The sequence below is a fragment of the Canis lupus genome, chromosome 20, assembly GCF_003254725.2.
Source record: "Canis lupus dingo isolate Sandy chromosome 20, ASM325472v2, whole genome shotgun sequence".
In the NCBI taxonomy this organism is placed as follows: Eukaryota; Metazoa; Chordata; class Mammalia; order Carnivora; family Canidae; genus Canis; species Canis lupus.
In genome coordinates, this window is record NC_064262.1 from 56,310,481 (window position 1) to 56,330,699 (window position 20,219).

The 20,219-nt window shown below is 58.5% G+C and overlaps 1 protein-coding gene and 1 long non-coding RNA gene across 21 annotated transcripts in view; one reads left to right on the plus strand and one right to left on the minus strand.

Annotated features, from left to right (window-relative positions):
- The first annotated feature begins 1,598 nt into the window (after positions 1-1,598).
- Positions 1,599-7,097, plus strand: LOC112666264 (uncharacterized). The gene is made up of 2 exons (XR_003140794.3): positions 1,599-1,975; positions 5,809-7,097. It is a non-coding gene; the product is annotated as an uncharacterized LOC112666264 (long non-coding RNA).
- The window catches only part of CELF5 (CUGBP Elav-like family member 5), a 48,287-nt gene continuing 34,834 nt past the window's right edge, over positions 6,767-20,219 (minus strand). For 11 of the 20 annotated variants that reach the window (XM_049097764.1, XM_025456913.3, XM_049097773.1 and 8 more), the window contains 8 exons: positions 18,739-18,885; positions 17,972-18,113; positions 17,730-17,876; positions 16,172-16,234; positions 15,707-15,790; positions 12,266-12,409; positions 9,960-10,217; positions 6,767-9,154 (listed from right to left, as the gene is read on the minus strand). In XM_049097764.1, coding sequence (XP_048953721.1) covers positions 10,000-10,217; positions 12,266-12,409; positions 15,707-15,790; positions 16,172-16,234; positions 17,730-17,876; positions 17,972-18,113; positions 18,739-18,885 — 945 coding nt within the window. In that variant the 3' untranslated portion in view covers positions 6,767-9,154; positions 9,960-9,999. Of the gene's footprint in view, positions 9,155-9,959; positions 10,218-12,265; positions 12,410-15,706; positions 15,791-16,171; positions 16,235-17,729; positions 17,877-17,971; positions 18,114-18,738; positions 18,886-20,219 lie in introns of those variants that run through there. The other 9 variants (XM_049097767.1, XM_049097766.1, XM_049097780.1 and 6 more) reach the window with 7 other exon arrangements.

Sequence of the window (20,219 nt, forward strand, 5' to 3'; positions counted from 1 at the left end):
GTGCTGCCGTCACTTGGGGGATGGCGTGATCCCTTGACCACAGTGCTCTTGTCTGCACGGGTTGGACTTTCCGCTCCGGACCCGTTCCCCGACTGGGCCGCACGCTATCTTGCCATTGGGTTGCCAGGTGATTCCATCCTCTGCAACCGTGTGGCTCCACCGTTGCCCCCCATGCCGCCTTCTGAGGAATGAGACCTTTCACGACCACCAGAAGCCTCTTTCGTGTCTGCCTGGGTTTGCTCGGGCCAACCACTTTCCTTCCTTGGGTCTTAATTTCCCCATCTGTGAAATGGGTCCAGTGACGTTTTTCTTTGCAGCTTTGTTGCGAGAGACGGTGCGATGTCAGATGCCTCCTAGCTAGGGCTCTGGGCATGAGACACTTATTTGTTGATTCATCAGACTTTTATTAAGCACCTGCTGTATGCTAGGTCCTGTACTGAGCCCTGGGGAACATAACAAGACCAAGGCAGACCCCAATCCTGCCATCGGGCAGCTCACAGTATGCCGGGGTGGGGGGTGAACATTAGGTTATTTTATATATATAAAAATATTTATATATATATGAATAAATATATTTTTTGAATAAAGACCAGCATTGTCACCAGGTCTCCAGAGACTGTAACCGCTTTAGTCAGCCCTCTGCTAACATCTCCCACCTCCACTCCCCCAAGGCTACCCCTGTGTGTGGAAAGAAAGTGAGAATAATTTGCGGGTGAGAAGCTGGAGGAAGAGGGTTCCAGGTAGAGGACAGGGCCTATTCAAAGGTCCTGGGGCAAGACCTGCCTGGAGTGTTGGAGGAACAACGAAGAGGCCGTGTGGCTGGAACAGAGTGAGTGAGGATGGGAGGGGATGGGAGTAGGTCCTGCAGGGTCTTGGGAGGCCTCGGGGAGGTTTGGGGCTCTTCCCCCCAGGAAGGTGGGAGTCCTGGAGGGCTGTGGGCAGAGGAGGGCCGCACCGACTCGGGTGCTCACGGGTGCCCTTTGGTGGACTGGGTTGGGGGGGGTCCAGGCAGGTCTTGGGGTCCGGAGGGACAGCCTCTGGGGGAGGGTGTCAGGTGGATTCTTGGCTCATTGGAGGCTTTGGTGGGGGGTGGACAGGCGGACAAGGGCAGGCCCCGGCCCCTGCTGGGCTGGCTGGCTGCCTGGGCTCCTTTCCGGATCCTGCCCCCGGCCGGTCCACGCGGCCCCCCGCCGGCGCGCCCCTGGCCCTGTCCGCGCCCCCCGGTGCTGAAGCTAAGCTGCCTGCGGCGAACCCGGGCTCGCTGGGGAGCGGGCGCTCGAGGCCTACCTACACCCTGCTCCGGCGCCGTTGGCCTGAGCCGGCTTCTCTGCTGGGCGCCCCCCAACCTGCGGGGTCTGGACAGACCTCCACGGCTGGACGCACCTCCAAAGGCGGGCCGGGAGGTGCCAGGCTCCCTTCGCTGCAGGCCGGTACTGTACCTTTAAGGGTCACCTAAGGCTTCACTCACGGCTCTAAAGACCCGCCCGAGTCCCGGCCGGGGATTGGCTGATGGCCTCATGAATATGTAGATAGTCCCCACCCCCGCCGCACTCTGATAGGCTCGGGACAGAGAGGGGGCGGGGAGAAGGCGGGGCCGGGGGCGGGGCGCCGTGCTGCACGCGCCCTCTGGGAGCTTTGGGCTTTCCGGTCTGGTGGGACCTGCCGGGGTGCACACAGCAGGTGCTCGATAGATGCTGCCGACGCCCGAACCCACTAGGAGTGATGTCTGAGGGTTCACTGCTCCGACTTGGGAGCAGGTTCTGTTTTGCCTCATCGGACTGCATTAAAATGACGCCGGCTGTCGCAACTTACGTGCATTAATTAATCTCCCTGATGAGAGCTCCGCAGTCCTGGACGGGGCATGCTGTCGCGAGTCCCATTTTACAGATGAGGAAACTGAGGTTTGGAGAGAGAAAGAGGCTGCCCCAGGGCGGGCCGACCGCGACTCTACCCAGCAGGTCCTGAGAACTCAGAGGTGAGCATGCAGTCCGCATCCTGGGGCGGGGGGGGGGGGGGGGGGGGCGGGCGCCCCACCTTACCCTCGGTTTGACCACCACGCACGCCGCTGGCGTCCCCTGCTCCGCCACTGGGGCCCGGTTGACCCCTTCCCCTCCACCGCGGTCAGTGCTGTCCCCTCTGCTCAGGAGTTACGTGTGCCTGCGTCCCAGCCGAGCATCACAGCATCCGGAGTGGGAAGGAGAGCCAAGGCCTGGCAGCCGCGCAGGGGACGGGGCTGACCCCACCGGCCTTAAGGCACAGGCTGAGACATTTGGACAGGGTATTCCTTTAGTGTCCCCGCAGAGAACCCACAGTTCCCCTTGCCACCTCCCGCAGCCTCCAGAGCAGTGCGTGGCACACAGCGGGTGCTCAATAAATGCTCGCGGCCTTTCAAAATGGTGACGCCAATACTGGTCTCTGCTGCCCCCTGCTGGTGTCCTGGGAGGAAGTCTTTGGAAAGTTGGAAAAGGGATTGATTTATTTTGGCCGCTTGTGTAGCCCGCTCACTCCTTCGTGCTTTCTAAATATTTTAACGCGTTCGTTCCCACAAGAACCCTCAAAACGGGGTGCCCGGTGAGCCTACTCTGCAGAGAGGGGACACTGAGAGGTCTGAGCCGAGGGATAGGCCACCGTTCTGACAAGTGTCATGACTGCGATTCCAACCCTGGGCGCAAGGCCTCCAGACTTCAGGACTATGCTTTTAGGACGCTCAGCAAATAGCTGCTCCGAGCCAGGCCCCGGGAATAGGGAAGTAGATAAAACCCGCAGGCGGCGGCACCGGGCAGATTTAGGGAACCGAGCCCGAGCCCAGCGTGTCAGGCACGTCGTATGCGCACAGTAACCAGCCATTGGTTTTGGCGCATCCCGGCCCGGCTTCCCTTGCAATTCAGTTACCTGCATGACTGTGAGGATCAGTTGGTCCAGTTCTATCCTGGCGATCTGAACTGTGCCGAAGTTCTCTTCAAGATTGGGAGTCTTGACCTTAGTGGCCTAAACCGTTCATTGTCTGAGTTTCCGAGGCTCGGGAGCCTGAGGGTGCTCAGCTGGGTTCTCTCGTCTGCTTCCCGGCCTGCGGTGGGCTGCATTCAAGGGCATGGCCAGGGCGGGTTCATGGGGGAAAGACCCACTTCCAAACTTGTGTGGCTGCTGGCAGGACTCCGTCCCTCACTGACGGCTGGTCTTTGCCACGTGGGCCTCTCCACAGGGCGGTGGGGCAGTCATGGGAGATGCCGGCGCTCTTTCCAAAGTGCCTCCCATCCCTGCCTTTTCCATTCTTGCATCTTCACAAGATGTATTTAAGATGAATTCTTAATTTCCTAAGCAATGAATATACCCACCTTGTAAAGATTGCAGGTGAGGCTCCACTGTGCTTCCTCTAGACCCTCCGTTCCCCACTCCCCAAAGCCACCTCCTTCCCCATCCTGGTGAACACACCTCCAGCGTGTGTGATCATAACATCCTTGCGATCACACACGCGTCCCTGGACAGAATGCATGCTTTACGTACACACACGGTATTCCCTGCCGGTATTCCCTGCAACTCTCTCGTTTTCATCAGAGGACGTGGCCTGGAGAGGGTTGTATCCTCTGACAGCCACATGGACGAGGTGCGGGTGGTGATGTGTGACCTGGACACAGACCATAAAAGGCAGCATCCACTCTCTCCGTCCCTCCCCCGCTCCTCCTTTGGGTCACAGGGAAGCCGGCTGCCAGGTCATGAGCAGCCCCACGGAGAGACCGACGCAGTAAGGAGCTGAGGCCTCCCTCCCGCCAGCAGCCCTGCAAGGGCACCAGCATGACCGGCTCCTCTCGCCCCCGTCCAGCCTTCCTATGTGCTGGCCTCTGTGCTGACGGGAGAGACCCCTGCGCCAGGACCACCCAGCTAAGTCAGCTCCGGGATTCCTGACCGCAGGAACCATCAGAAAATAAATGCGTGTTGCTTTGAGCTCCTACACTGCTGGGAGGGGGTGTGGTTGTTAGGCAGTGATCGCTAACTGATACACCCTGGACCTCACTGAGCCCCTCCCACTGGGTGGACCCCGACATCACAGCAGGCCTCGGTGTCTCAAGCACACGCCCGAACTGCTGTATTGTGAGGATGCACGTTTCAAACGTTTGGCAACTTTGAGTTAAGGTTAAAAGCTTCTGTTGGGGTCTTAGTTATGGTTAAAAGCTTCTGTTGGAGTCTTTTTTTTTTTAATTTATTTATGATAGGCACACAGTGAGAGAGAGAGAGAGAGGCAGAGACACAGGCAGAGGGAGAAGCAGGCTCCATGCACCGGGAGCCCGACATGGGATTCGATCCCGGGTCTCCAGGATCGCGCCCTGGGCCAAAGGCAGGCGCTAAACCACTGGGCCACCCAGGGATCCCCATGTTGGAGTCTTATAAATAATTCAAATGACAATCTAATACATTTGCATTTTAGCCACTACGGCACTGGGCACTGGCACGGTGGTTAAGAGGCCAGCCAGAGGGCCGGGATCGCCTTCCTGCTGGGCTGCCTCAGGCAGGCACTTGCTGTCTCTGGGCCTCAGTTTACTCACTCCTAGAATGGGGCTGTCATCAGGACATACCTCACAGGGTGGTGGCAGGTTACGTGAGTGACATCGTACAGACGCTCGGCCCAGGGCTGTCCGCGGGAACGCTGTGCGGCGATGGACATAGAGCTGCTGAGCCCCTGAAACGCAGCTTGGGTTGGCCAAGGAAGTGAATTTATAATTTCGGTAAATCGGTTTAACTTTTAAATAGCCGTGCGTGATGAGCGGCGGCTACTGTCGTGTGTGACTCAGGCTTGAAACAATGCTTGGCAAATAGTAAGTGCTTAATCAATGCTTGGTGGAACTACTGTCCGGCCACGTTATCATCCAGAGCATGGAGTTACTTCCCAGCAGCAGGATGCCCCCCGCCCCGCCCCCGTTTCCTTCTCATTCGCCAGTCGGATCCCTGCTCAAAGCCCTGGGAGGACAGCCCGGGTGGCTCAGTGGTTTAGCGTCACCTTCAGTCCAGGGCCTGATCCTGGAGACCTGAGATCGAGTCCCGCGTCGGGCTCCCTGCGTGGAGCCTGCTTCTCCCTCTGCCTGTGTCTCTGCCTCTGCCTCTCTCTCTCTGTGTCTCTCATGAATAAATAAATAAAAATCTTAAAAAAAAAAAAAAGCCCTGCTGGGGCGCCTCACTGCCCTCGAGATAATAGCCCAGATTTGTTCGTGTCGCTGTGGTTACAACTCTTAGCACACTCTGCAGTTACTCTTTCTTGCCGGGATGGGCACTTCTGGGTTTTTTGGGGTTTTGTTTGCCATCTTCCCCCTCGACCGGCGCCGTGGGAGCGCGGGGACAAGGCCCGGCACCTGGTAGCTGCTGAATCACGAGGGGCCCGTGTAGCTGAGGCCCCGCCACCTCCGCAGCTGCTTCTGCCGCCAGAGCTGCGTCTGAGCCGACCGTGCAACCTCCACAACATCTCAGCCTCTGAGCCTTTGCCCAGGCTGTTCCTTCCACCCACAAAGCCCTGCCAGGCAGACTCAGCTTCCCAGCCTCCTCCCTAACTGGCCCTGCCCTGTCTGACGTGCTGGAGCAAGGCGCTTGCCGTCTCTGGGCCTCAGTTTCCTGAACCAGAAAATGGGATGAGTCATTGATAAGATGGAAAGACGTGGCTAGTGGCAAGTGGCTGGCGGGGTGTTAAGTGGCTCACTGATGAGTGGTCAGTATGAGTGTGGCTGTGGCCGTCCCCACTATTTGCACCCCTGCCCAGCCAGACCCTGCCCCGAGCTGGTGTCTCTAACCCCAGGTCTCAATTATTTATTTTATTTTTTTTAGGGACTTCTAGGCCTCCCAGGAGCACGGCAAGGAGCAGCATGCAGTTTCGTTTTGGTTCTCCTTCAGCCACAGCCCTGTCACCTCCCCAGGGTCACCTCCTCTGGGCCTCACCTCTTTGAGACGCTGCTGAGTCCTCAGCTGTTTCAGGTCTGACGGCGCATCTCTGTCTCCGGTCACCAGGTGGGTGCCCCTCCAAGAGCTCACGGCACCCCGCCCAGCGGCCCCGCGGCCCCACTCCCCGCACCCAGGAACCCAGGCAGGTGTTCACACACACACACCCGAATATCTAGAGTGGCACCGCGTGCAACGGCCGAAAGGAGGTGACACCCAAAGTGTCCGCAGACGGATGAACGAATGCACAAAACGTGGTCCGTGCTCCCAAGTGCACGTCCCTCAGCCGCGGACAGGAGTGAGGCGCCCACACGTCACCCCGGGGTCGGACCCCGAGCCCCCAACGCTCAGGGAGGGAACCAGACACAGGAGGCCCCGTGGGGTGTGAGTCCACGTGTGTGACACATGCAGGACAGGCTCATCCACGGACAGGGAGGGGGCTCGAGGGGGACAAGGGGTGAGTGTTCATGGGGACGGGGCTGCTTTCATGGGTAAGAATGTCCTGGAATTAGGCACAACCTTGTGAACCTACCTAATGCCACTGGATCGTACACTTTAAAGTGGCAAAAATGGAGAATTTTACGTTACGTGAATTTGACCTCGATTTAGAGGAGACGCACGTTGGAGCCCCCCAGTCACGGCGGCCAGCACGGGGGCGGGCGCACGGCCGGCGTCTGCATTGTGGACGCGTGTGGCTGCACCGGCACAGCCACCTGCTCTTCTGCAGAAGAAACGGTCCCATCTGGGCAACTTCCGCACGCGTCAGCCAGAAGCCCGGTCACGGGGATGTTCTGCGACGCTGGGCCTTTCATCGACGAGAGAGGGCAAATAAGAGAGGACCCAGTCCTTTAGCAAGTAAAACTTTTATTAAATAAACTTTCAGTTTCTCCAGACCAAAGAGAGGCGTTTGGACATTAAGATGATGCTCGCAGCTTCTCACCTGAACACGCCACAGTGACAAGGACCTCTCCAGCCAGAAATCCAAACCACGCCAACCCAAAGTTCCCTCGAAGTCCCTTTCTTGTCTTCCTTTTCTGTGTGTGTTTGTGTGTATGTGTAGAGGTGTGTGTGTGTGTGTGTGTGTGTGTGTGTGTGGCGGTTTGTCTCCAAAAGTCGGTTTGCAAGTTGAAACTTCATGAAATTACTCGTAGCAGAAATAAAGTACATCGTACAAATCACGTAGGTCTTCGATGTGGAGTATAAAAATGGTATTTACAGCCAGTAAACATGGACCAGAAGGACACACGCCACTGCACGCCAGCACGCACTCCCAAGCAGGCCCGGCGGGGGCTTGGCAGGTGCCGGGGACGCGGATGAGGCCCCCTCGGGGCCCCTGGGCACGTGCTTGCACACGCAGACGCACGGGACACAGGCACGCTAGAGTGTCTCGGAACAATTATCAAACTCTGGAATATCGAAACAAGTTGGTCATAAGATTTTTTTTTTCTTTTCCTTTTTTTTTTTTTTTTTGCTATGTGTTTTTTTTTTTTTTTTTTCTGGGTCAGTCAACACATTTTGGTAGAAACAAAAGGGAATGCTGTTTTTTTTTTTTTCTTTACAAATTTTTTTTTTCTTTTCTTGAGCTTATTAAGTTCTCTGGCGCCTCACTTGGCAAGAGGCCCCAATGACGTCCACGAACTTGACTCTGTGCTTCAAGGTGGGTTTTCACGGTTTGAGTAGCTATACAGAGATGCCCCGCAAGACCTCCCTCCCCGCCCCAACTAGGAAACAAAAATCCACTGTCGTCTGATTTTTTCCCCATTTTTTTTCTCTTTTCTTCTTTGTATCTGCTCAGAAAGACCAAAATTAAGAAAAAAAAAATCATTTGTAGAGGTATCTCTGGTAAAGGGGTGCTGTGCAGGTTGGGCTCGTCCAACGCGCTTGGCAATCTTGGTCATGAGATCGTGAACTCCAGGCTGGTGATCCGAAGGCAGGGAGGGTGGCTGCCTGCCCTTGGGAGGGGGCACGAGGGGTTGGGGGGGGCTCCCCCGACCCTGTCTGCCCCTGACGGAAAGCTAAGGGCTATTGGTCACATGAGTAAGGCTATGATGGGGGGGAGGCCGGGGCGGGGTCTCTCTTGTGCCTACATCGTCGGGGAAGGCAGGGCCCTGGGGCGCGGGAGGGGTTGGGGGTTCCGGGAGCTGCTGCTAAGACCAGGGACACTTGAGCTGGCTGAGCCGGGAGGCCTGCGAGAACCGTCGACGGCAGGGGCCCAAAGTCCTGGAGGTATATCGCGTTGGCTGATGATTCCCAGTGCTTTTCGGTGCCCTGGTCTGACATGACAGCGGGAGATGGGGAGACACTGGGCTGCCCGGTCATCCTCAGCCCTTCTTATGTCCCTGCTGAGTGACCGGGCCAGGGTCACCTTCTCTTGGACGGAAGGAAGTCGGAAAAGTTTGGTCCCATGATCTACACTCAAAAAATATATATACTGTCTATAGCTCTATATATATATGCATATATATATATAGGAAACGTTGAGATTTCGTTTGGGGGAAGCCACCAAGGAGGGGGCGGTGAAACCCTCGGCCCCCGACTCAGGAGCCCGCCTCCCCCTCCAGCGCTGGGGTGGACCACGACACCCCCCTGCCCGTTCACATTAGGGGGTGGGGGGCAAGGGCAGGTGGGACAGGAGAGGGAGGGCTGGTGTCCAAACTCGGTTGTAATTTACGGGAAAGTCCGGGATCGGTTGGAAGCGGGAAGCCCTCCTGGGGTGGGGAGGCCCCCTCACCTGGCGGAGAAGGGAGGGGCGTTAGGGCGCAGTGATGGGGGGCACGCAGGCCTACGGCAGTGCCCCCAACCCGCCCCACTGCCCTGGCCAGGCTGGGTTCTGGGAACCCGGGGGGCCCCTATCTTGTCAGAGAGAGAGAGTCCATTTTCAGATTCGGAGGCCAACAAACCGCCTTGGAGGGGACTTTGGGTCTCGGAGCCCATTTCCTCCTGCAAACCCAGGGTGGGGGTGTCGGGGGGTGTGGGGCAAGAGTTGGGGTTCTTCTCGTGTCCCCTCCCCCGCTCCCGGGCACTGAAGCTCCGCAGAGGCAGCCCTCCCCCAACCCCAACCCCGCTTCTGGTCATTCACAGCTGTGACCCCGAGCGCTGGAAACCGAGCCCAGCGCATAGTAGGTGCTCAGCAAGGATGTGCGGTCCCAGAGTGTTCAGGAGCATGGGGCGTCTCTTGGGTGCCTGATCCCGTGACTGAATACCCTCGGATCTGTGGGTGCTGGTTCGCCGGGGTCTGAAAAGCACGCGCAGCCCCTAACTGAGCACCTACTTCGCGCCAGACCCCAGGCGCGGCGCTTTGATGATGACGGCGCTCGCGGTGGAAAAAAAGAGAATCGAAACAAATGATCAAGAGCCTTCCAGGTGGCGGGTCCTGGGCTCGGCTGGGAAAACGCGGCATCCCCAAGCGGATGCTCCCTGCTGCCTCTCGGGAGGCGACTTTCACGAACCCACTGCACAGATGAGGCTCACCGAGGCCTGCGGCCAGTTACGTTTCCCCACTGGCCCCTTAGGCTCTCTGTTCGTTCCCCAAGGAAGGTGTTTGGTTGTTGATAAAGGTGTTCTCTCTGAGGGCAAAATACACTCTGGGGGATCTGTTTGGGGGTATCTTTGGGGGGGCACGCTGGTGAGCAGGGCAAACGTTCCACTTTCTCACCAGTCCTCTGAGCACGATTACACCAAATGAGGGGCTATGGACGGGGGCCCCGCTGCCCGATTCCTAGGACAGGACACAAGCCCCTCCCCACGGCCTGCCCCACCCCAGACCAAACCTGGCCTCTCGGGTGAACTCCTATTCATCCCTCAAAGCCTTCTTCTGGAAGGATCCCCCAACCACCCCCGGACCCCAATTCCACCCTCTGTCCCAGCCCCGGCCAAAGGGGGGATGGGGGTGACTGTGTCCCCACCGACCCAACTGGGGGCTCCTCGTGGTCTCCAGCAGCATCCCCCGGGGGGCTGGGGAGGGTTTGGAGAATGAGGGGGTGTTTGGCCAAGACGGGGAGGGGGTGGGTGGGTGTGGGTGGGGCCGCCTGGCGGCTCACCTGGGCCAGGCCCGCAGCCTCCGGGCGGCTGTGGGCGCGGTCAGTAGGGGTGTCCCGGGTCTTTGGGCCGCTTCAGCTGCACTTTGAGCCTCTTCATGCCGATCTGAAAGCCGTTCATGGCCTGGATGGCGGTCTGCGCGCTGGCCGGGTTGTCAAAGCTCACGAAGCCTGCGGAGACCGGGGCGGACCCGCGATGGTGGGCAACGTGGGCGTCCTCTGCTCCAGTGCTGCAGCCCCGGCTTCCCGGCTCGCGGGGTCCTGGGGGCGGGGGGTGTGCGCTCGCAGGGGCAGATGGGCCCGGCGAGGTGGGAGGGGGCACCAGAGCACACATGGCAGCCCGGGGCTGGTTCTGACACCCTCTGGACTTGCATGCCTCTGGGGACGGGGTGCTTGCTCCTTACCTGGGGTCTGCTCTGCTGCGGCTTCCCCCACTGCAGAGGGTGCAGGGGAGGCCTGGGGGTCCTGGGAGGGTCACATTCTCCCTTCCTCCCTCCCCATCCTGGATGCCCGCCTCCTTCAGGGCCCTGGGTGCTAACCCCCTGCCCCTCTGAGGCCGCTATCCTTCTGGGATCTTGACTGTGCATCGGACTCTGAGTGTCCTGTGCACCTTCTACTCTTCTTGTCCTCTGCCGTTCGTCTCTCCATCTCTGTCTCTCCACCCCCTCTCCCCCCATGTCCCCCAAGGCCATGAGAAACATCCCAGGCTGCCACCCCTGCAGTGTCCAGCAGCCCCAGCTCCCTCCACCTGCCACCCCAGGCCACCCGCCCCACTCCTGCCCCTCACAGGCTTCCCGGGACGGTGTGGGGCCACAGCGGCCAGGGGCCCTCTGGACCGAGGGACCGCATGCACAGGCATTTGAGGCGGGGGTCCCTGAGCTCTGTTCAAGAGGCCGGGTGGGGGGCCAGGCAGAGAGGCGGTGGGGACAGGGGTGAGCGGAGGCCCACGGGGAGCCATGAGGGAACGTGGAGCCAGCGAGGGAGTGACGTCTTCGTATCTGTCATGTCCCTAACACCTGCCCCGCCCGCCCCAATATACTGAGACTGAGAAGGCACAGGACTCCCCATGGCACACATTTCCTGCTTCCTCCCGCAAGCAGGACGCTGAGGAGGGGCCTGGGCACTGGACGAGCACCCCTACTGGGTGGCCTCAGCTGTGCTGTGTGGCCATCCTGAGCCTCTCCCTCGTCCCTCAGTAAATAGGCACAATTCTACTTCATGGGGATACTGAACGTATACAGGAGGTGCCTACTAGATAGGCAACAGTTGGCCTTTTGAGTAAGACAGGGTGGGATTAAGAGTCCAGACTTTAGAGTCACACAGACTGGCTCTAATCTATGTTTTGGGGACGATGGAGCGTCTGCCTTCGGCTCAGGTCGTGACCCCAGGGTCCTGGGATCGAGTCCCGCCTTGGGCTCCCTGCAGGGAGCCTGCTTCTCCCTCGGCCTGTGTCTCTGCATCTCTTTGTGTCTCTCGTGAGTAAATAAAAAAAAAAAATCTAAAAAAAAAAAACTACATTTGCCTCTTGCTGCTGTGTGAACTTGGAGCCCCCCGAGCCCCTGCAGGACCTGCCCTGTCCCCTCCCTCCCCTCCCCTCCTCCCTCTCTCACTCTGCTCCAGCCACCCACTTGGGGCCCCTGGCTGGCCCTCCAACCTGCCAGACAGGTCATGCCCCAGGGCCTTTGCATGTGCTGCTCCCTCTGCCTGGAACGCCATACCCCCGACATCCTGTGGCTGGGAAATCTCACCATTTGGGGCTGAGCCGAAACACTGCCTCCTGTGTGCCAGCTTCTACGTCTTTAGGAGTAGATGATGATGGCATTTGTCACGCCACCTCCAGCCCCCTGGCCTACGTCCTCCTTTGTGTATTTCCATCTGCTGCCCGTAAACCTGGGCTTTCCCACTCCGTAGTCGCTGGCCACAGGTGCTTATTGAGATTTGGATTCGTTAAAACCACAGCTTGGGTTCTGTGGGTGGGGTGCCACGCTTCAGGCGCCGGGCGGCCAGCGGCGGCTGATGGCTCGGACGGCAGAGATGCAGAACATCTCCGCCGTGGACAAACCCCGCTGGCCAGCACAGCGGGGCCCTGAGCTCCGGAGGGCAGGGATTTCGTTGGCTCCCTTCACTGCTGTGTACCAGCACCCAGCACTGGCTGGCGCACACAGCAGGCGCCTACTAAGTGCTCTTTCTCGTTTATAAATGGGGATTCTTTTGGACCACGCCCGCCCGCGCCCCTGTTCCTCGGCAGGCGGAGTCGGGGACGGGGCTGGCCAGCGGGACAGGACGGGGTGCCCGGAGCAGGTACTCACCAAAACATTTGCTCTGGTTGGTGGCCCGATCCATAAACACCTTGGATGAGATGATATTGCCGAACGGCAGGAACATCTGCGTCAGCTCCGTGTCTCCAAACTCCTGGGGGAGGTGGTAGATAAACAGGTTACAGCCTTCGGGACCTGCAGGTGGGGGAGAGAAAGACATAAAGCCCCCAAGGAGAGGAGGCGGACCCCCCGGGGGAGGGGCGCGGGACCGGAGCCCACATCTGGCATCTGCAGCTGGTGGGGGGACCGGGGAAGCAGGGGCACGTGGAGACGGCAGGGAGGGGATCCTCGCCTGCCTAATCCCACACCTGGGGACCCTGAACCTCTCGGGATCCTCAGGCCCTACATAATTCACACAATTCAGACAGTCCCTCCCACACCCCCAAAACTGAGATAAACCCTCAATGCCAGACCCTGGATAATCCCCAAATCCCAGCCAACCGGAAACCCTTGAAAAGTCCCCAAACCTGGGGCGCCTGGCTGGCTCAGCGGTTGAGCATCTGCCTTTCGGTCAGGTTGTGACCCTGGGGTCCCGGGATCGAGTCCCCCATCAGGCCCCCCATGAGGAGTCTGCTTCTCCCTCTGCCTGTGTCTCTGCCTCTCTGTGTCTCTCATGAATAAATATAAAACCTAAACCTGAAACTCCAGATCATTTACAGCATCAGACGAATTGTATGTGGTGTATACGACGGCCCCTCTGCACTATCTTTGCACTAATTCTGTGAATCTAAAACAGGTTTTAGGGGATCCCTGGGTGGCTCAGCGGTTTGGCGCCTGCCTCCAGCCCAGGGCGTGATCCTGGAGACCCGGGATCGAGTCCCACATCGGGCTCCCTGCATGGAGCCTGCTTCTCCCTCTGCCTGTGTCTCTGCCTCTCTCTCTCTGTCTCTCTCTCTGTCTCTCATGAATAAATAAATAAAATCTTAAAAAAAATAAAATAAAATAAACTGTCCACGCTTTATAAGTCCAACGATCACAGAATAAAACGAAGCAAGTAACTCCCTGGTCCCAAGCCCCAGAAATCCAGATATTTTTCAAAACTGTGGATGATCCTCCAAACCCTGAATAACTTTCAAAAGTCAGATGACACAAAAATAAAATCGAGTAAGATAAGAAGAAAACTCTCTAGCTCCCAAATCACCTGGTAATTTTATCTTATTTTTAAGGAGAAAAAATATATTAAAAATTTTTTAAAATAAAAGTAAATAAAATTATTTTTAAGGAGGTTCCATGCCCAGCGTGGGGCTCAAACTCACAACACTGAGGTCGAGTTGTGTCCCCTACCCACAGAGCCAGACAGGTAACCAGCCCCCCCACCTGATAATTTTTAAATGATATACTATGCCAACTAGAAATAATTTTTAAAAGCATAGCAAACTCTCAAAACCATCCCCTCCCCAAATAATCCCCAATGCCTGACTCATGTAAAAGCTATAAATAATAATCCAATTTTAAAACCTCCACCAAAAAAAATAAAATAAAATAAAATAAAAAATAAAAAATAAAAACCTCCACTATCCGAAGCCATGAACAGTCCCCAAATCTGCCTAATCCCAAACCAAGGGATGACCTTCTCCCATGGCCCCACAAAACATGGGGAACCCCACCACCAAGAACTCCCTTTGGCCTGGAAATGGGTACGCTCCACCCCAGAAATATAAAGTCCAAGACTACACATTGATGTCTAACCCTTACCTTCCCGATTAGGGCCACAGTTCTAAAAATGCTCGTTTTTAAAACACAAGTGTGTTCCAACGTCATCACTGCGATTGATGCGGACGGCACAATTCTGACCTCGACACAGATTTTACGCTTGCTCATGTGCTCTCTCACCTCCATGAAACTCGGGGTGAACACAGAGAGCCGCACCCAGCTGAATCGGACCTCTTGAGATAACAAAGTATGCACACACGCGCCCACAGATACACACACACACACACACACACACACACACACGGCTGGAACACCTACCACTCCCTCAGCTCCCCAAGTGTGTTGTGAGCCACACGCATCCCCGTCTGGGGTCACGACTCCCCGTCTGACTTCAGACAAGCCTCTTCACTGCACCCACAGCTGCAACCCTTTCCATCAGTGCCACCTCCACGCGCAGACCTGAGCCCTCTTCCAGGATAAAGGGTCAGGTCATTGTGGGTTTTTTTGGACCTGCTCACATGCGTGACATTGTGCTACCGTTTTTATTAGGGTTCTGTCTTTCGTTTTGTTTTGCTCTGACGTGTCACGGACAAAGGTTTGGAATGGTGCATCCTGACCCCATGCAAGCAGGAGTCTGGTACTGCGCGGTTCTGCATGCCGTGGTGACTCTCCAGAACTCCCCAGAACGCACGTCTCGAGTTACAGCAGTGCTATAACGTCCCCAGCCCAGGTTGGGGGAAGCTGGAGAAGGGACCGGGAAGGGAGACACCCAGGTCCGAGTGACCCGAGGCGGCTGGGCCCTCTCTGAAGCTCCCACTGGCCGGCCCTGGGTGGGAGGTACAGGGGGTGTTGGGAGGTCACCAAAAGTCACACTGGAGCTGCTGGCACTGCCGAATCCTTATGTCCGCTGTCTGTGACTTTAACCACAGAGCATCCTGGAGATGGTAAAATCTGACGGGGAACAGGGTAGCATCTGGTTGGCAGGGCTGGGGACCCCTCAGCCTAGGGCTCGCCTCCAAAGCTCAGCTCCTGCACCCTGGCAGTGTCCCCCCAGCCCCTTCCACAGGCCAAGGGCAAGGGAGAAATGGGGCCCCAAGGACTTGGTCTTGGTGCCAGGCCACCTGCGGAGCTCCCCTGGCCATGGGGTGATCTGGGGCTTCTCTAGTGGGTCACCTCTCCCCCACCCCCACTGGCTGGACCGGCAAGGGAAGGGGCCTTGCTGGGTGCTGAGCCGCACCACGGGTCCCACCGGCCCTGCTTCCTTCCCAGGGACACCTCTTGACACAGATGGTCGCTCCTGTCGCAGAGGAGAAAACTGAGGCACAGGGCAGTGAAGTGCTTTCCTTACACAGTCAGAACTGGGTGGACCTGGACTCGAGTTGTCTGATTCCAGAATCTTAACTCCTCCCTCCTTCCACTTTGCTGGGGAGGCCTCAGTTTACCCGAGACATCTCATGGCCCCTCCACCTCCCGACCTCAAAACGAGCGTTCTTTCCAAAAATCCAGGGAATCAGCCGGTCCTGCAGAGGGCGGCTGGCCGTGGTGGGGTCACCGCTCTCCTAGGGTTCCCCGCTCTGCTCTCCGGGTTCAGCTCCCCCCAAGCCCCAGAACTCGAACCCAGGTCTGTCCGGCCAGCAGGCGGCGCTCCAGGCCGCGGTTCTCCGGGGTCGCGCTCCCGGCCAGGCCGGGCTGGGAGGAGGGGGTCGGGGGGGTCCTGGAGGTGGAGGGGGGCGGTCAGAGGGCGGGGCTGGCGCCCAGGGGAGGTCGCGGCCCCCTCACCTTCTCGCTGCTGCTGCTGCAGGAGGGGCGGCGGCTGGGGGACGCTGTGCGCGATGGGCGTGATGGCCGCGGTGGGGTACATGGCTGCGGAGACCGGGAGCGAGACACGGCGGAGGCGGGCGTGAGGCCGGCGGGCGCCCCGGGGCGGGGGGCGGGGCTGCCGCGGCGGAGGGCGTGCCCACGGGAGGGGGCGGGGCCAACGCCAGCCACCGGGGGCGTGGCCGCGGCCGGGGGCGGGGCTGAAGGAGGGGCCAATGACACGAGTGCCCGCCGGAGTGGGCGGGGCCAGAGCTCGAGGGGCGGAGCCTGCCTGAGGGCGGGGTTCGGACAGAAACGGGGCGGGACCAGATGCTGCGGGGGCGGGGCTAGGGGCGGGGCTAGGGGCGGGGCTGGCCTAGGGAGGCCGCCGGAGCCGAGGGGGCGGGGCCCCGCCCGCGACCCGCCCCGGCCCGACTGCCCGCCTACCTGTGTACTGCTGGACTCCGGAGAAGGCGGGATGGAGGGTCTCGGCCACGGTCGGGCTCTGAGCTGCGGGGCAGACAGAGGGCTGAGTGGGACGGGGGCACGAGAAGTCTTCCGTCCGCCCCGAGCTTTAGGAGCCCGGAAGGAGAGCAATAGACATCCACCCCGCCCCAGCTTCACCTCTGCATAAACGTTTTACAGGTAGGGTCCCCATTTTACAGGTGGGAAAACAGAGGCTGAGAGAGATGAAGCAGCTGGCACAGGGCCCCTCGGATCGGCAGCGGCACAAGTCGAAGAGGACTCCAGAGAGGTGAGACCAGCACCCCCATATGGACCCCTGCACTGTTCTCCAGGACTTAAGGCCTCTGCTCCTGATTATCCCCCACACCCGCCGTTTCTCTCTCTCCCACCCCCTGCCTCACTCATCAGACACCCCGTGGATCCCCCACAGGGCTGTGTCCTCCCACCTGCTCCCAGGGGGGGAAGTAAGGGGAGGGGAGGTTGTCCAGACCACTGGAGCTGGTGCGTGGTGGTGGTGGTGGTGGTGGTGGGGATTTAGCCAAAAGATTCTGAATCGAGAGTGGTTGCTAGAGGATGGGGTGTGGGTGGGGGTGACCATGCAGGGGTCACATGAACGGATCACTGCGGAGATGGAGCAGTTCTGTGTCTTGATTATGGTGGTGGTGGTTGCACAAATCTATGCCTGTGATGAAATGGCACAGACCCCCACCCTGCCCACCCACCCACACGAGTGCACACAGAACGTGGTGCCGTGTGGATAAGGTCTCCAGCTCTCGCTGAGTTCACTGGACTGTACCAGTGTGTTTCCCGGTTTCGACCATGTGCTCAGGTTATGTAAGATGTTGGCATGGGTGGGGGGTGGCTGGGCTGAAGGGACCAGGACCTCTCTGTACTATTTTTGAAACTCCCAGTGAGCTCCACTCATTTCAAAATAAAAATAAATTCTCCTCAATGGTGGAAACGCGGATGGCTTACTTCACTGAAGCACGGCGTTGGAGGATGCTTGCCTGGGAATCGCGGTGTAGGGCAGGGAAAGGTGGGGCCTCTGCTTCACAAGGGCAGGGCCCAGCCTGACTCGGTGCCTAATACTGAATGGATGCATACGTGAATGAATATGGGTATGGGTATGAATATGGGTATGGGTATGGGTATGAATATGTCTTCCTAAATAGGGACGATTCACAGTGAAGACTGACCCTGCTGTTCTTGGTACAGGTGATGTGTTAAGCACTTTACATGCTAATTTCATTGTCAATGCAACCTCATGAGATGACTGATGTCATCTGCCCCATGTCCCAGGTGTGGAAACCGAGGCCCAGAGATTCACACAAACCACCCAGGGCCCCCGAACTGGAATTTGAACTCAGAAATGTCTGCATAGAAAGTTCCCATGTTTAACCGCCCTGCTACAGCCTCTTTCTGTATGCCCACGGCTCACGTCTAGTCAGCTGAGATTTCCTGTGTCCCTCTGTGTCCCACTATGGCACAGGAACTCCCTGTCCTACCCCCTTTCCTAGGTCCCAGGGGACCATTTAATTACCTGGGTAGGGCACAAGGCCATTGGCATATACGGTCTCTAGGGCGGGGTGCCCCCCAGGGAAGGGCACGACACCTGCAAAGCCATTGGTGATGGGAGCCACGAGCCCAGGCACGGCAGTGGTGCCAAGCAGCGGGGGTGAGTGCAGTCCTGCAGGACAGAGGAGCATCATGAGGAGCCTGAGCCTGGCCCTGGCCCTGGCCCTGCCCTGCCCACCCATCCTTAGGCCCCTGGCGGACTCTCACCAGAGGCGGGGGCGATGGGCGTGGCAGGCAGCCCGTTAAGGCTGACGGCGCCAATCTGCTGGATGTGGCAGGGTGAGAAGGCCACGCCAGGGCTCAGGTAGCTGCCCGACGTGGACAGGACCGTTGTCTGCTGCTGCATGAGCTGGGGGTGGAAAGGGAGTCAGCGTGCACAATAGGGGTGGCACCTGCCCTGAGGTCATGACTCACAGCGGGAGGGAGGCCCAGCCCTCAAGTAACTGGAGGGTGGAGGAGGTCAGCCTGGCTATCTTGGCACAGGCTGAGGTCAGGGCTCAGTTAGGAATTGGGATCAAGGATCAGTTTCGGATCAGGGCCAAGCCTTGAGATGAGGGCTGAGTCAGGAATTTGGACTTGGTCTGGGAGCATGGATCAGCCAACATTAAACTCAACCAGGGTTGGTTGGGTCCCAGTCAGAGTCAGCCTGGATTTAGAGGCTTCTTTGGGGTTTGAGACCCAGCCTAGATTTAGGGGCTAAGCATGGGGTCATGTGGTCCAGAGTTGGGGTTCAGCTGGGGCTGAGCTGGGGTGGGGGTGCTCAGGAACCAGCCTGGATCTAGGGAGTCACCCAAGACCAGGATAGGACCGTGAGTCAGAGAGACTGGGCGAGAGGCCGAAAGACAAGCAGAGAGGCACTGAACCCCCAACAGAGCAGAGACGGAGAGAGAGCGCACAAGCAGACTGAGCCGGACCCCCAGAGTGGTGTCGGGGGCCCCGCTGGAGACAGAAGTGCATCTGCTGGGGTCACTCACAGCCTGGGCGTAGGCACTGTAGGGGCTGAAGGGCAGGGTGAGGGATGGCGTCAGGATGCCCAGCTGGCCCACCATCTGCTGCATGCGCCGCAGTGTTCGCTCCTTGTCCGTGTCGGCAAACTTGACCACCAGGCTGGAGGAGGCACCCTACAGCGGCAAGCACGAGGGAAAGGAGGGAGGTAGCCAGGACTCCGGGGTTCCCGGGACCACGTCAGCTCCGGCCCTTGGGTGAGCGGTGATGCCAGCAGCTGCCAGTCCTGCCCACGGGCCTGGAGCTGCAGGACACGCGTGTCCCAGCGAGAACAGCTCAGAGGTCAGCATCCCGGGCCTTGCGGCTTGACGGTGCAGCCGCCTGTGTGCGCGGGTGGGGCTGTGTCTGGGGCATGGAGGGGACCCTGACTATCGGCCACACTCTCAAAAACCGAGAATCCAACTGCTTGGGAGGAGCGATGGGGACCCAAGTGGAGGAGGCCCCTATGACCGTCGCTCACCCCTGAGGACAGGTGAGACCCCAACCGTCAGAGAGGGGACATGCCCCCTTTGATGGAGAGCTCACTCCCTGACGCACCCGCCGGTCCGCTCGGTGCAGGAGAAAGCCTGACCTCCTGTTGAGCTGAACCTGCCCCTCCGAGGACTGCAAGCTACGCCCGATGCCCAGAGAGCAACGGCGCTCCCCGCTGCCCCGCTCCTCACACCCATTTTTGAGAACAGCTGAGAGGGGAGCTGGTTCTCTAAGGCCTGTGGCAAATTTGGACATTTATGTACAGGGACGGTGGCTCCTGGCATCGCCTGCTAGAGGGCAGGGCCGCTCTCAGTGCCTGGCTGGTCGTCCCCAGCCTCTCACCGCCCCAGGCCTGCCCCCCGCCCATCCCCGCTCTGGCCCAGGGGACACTTCCAACCGGCCTGGCCAAACCTTCGTGGCCCCTCATCACCCTAGGAGCCCCGTGCTCCCAGGCCGTGGACTGCAGCCCCTCCAGCCATGTCCCCCACTCCTCTGGGGCCACCCCCTCCCACCCCCATCCTTGTTGTCGTTCCCCACGCTCCACGTCCCCTTGCTGGCTATGGGTCTCGCCCCTCTAGGATGCCCTCTTATATGCTCACACACACACACCCACTCATACACATTCACCACACACGTGCACACTTATGCACACACATGGTCATACAGTCACACACATACTTCCCATGCATGCTCACAGACTGATGCAGCTGAAGACATAAATACACACACCACAAGTGCCACGCACACACCATACATGTTCATACACTCACACACGTACACACATTATGCATGCTCACACTCACATACACATGCATACTCCCTGTGCATGCTCATGTCCATTTGCACACACACCACACACACAAACTTACACACTCACATAATGAACACACGCACAAATATGTGCACATATTTACACTCACCATGCATATCACACATGGTTGCACACATGCATTCACACAATACATTCAGATGCACACAA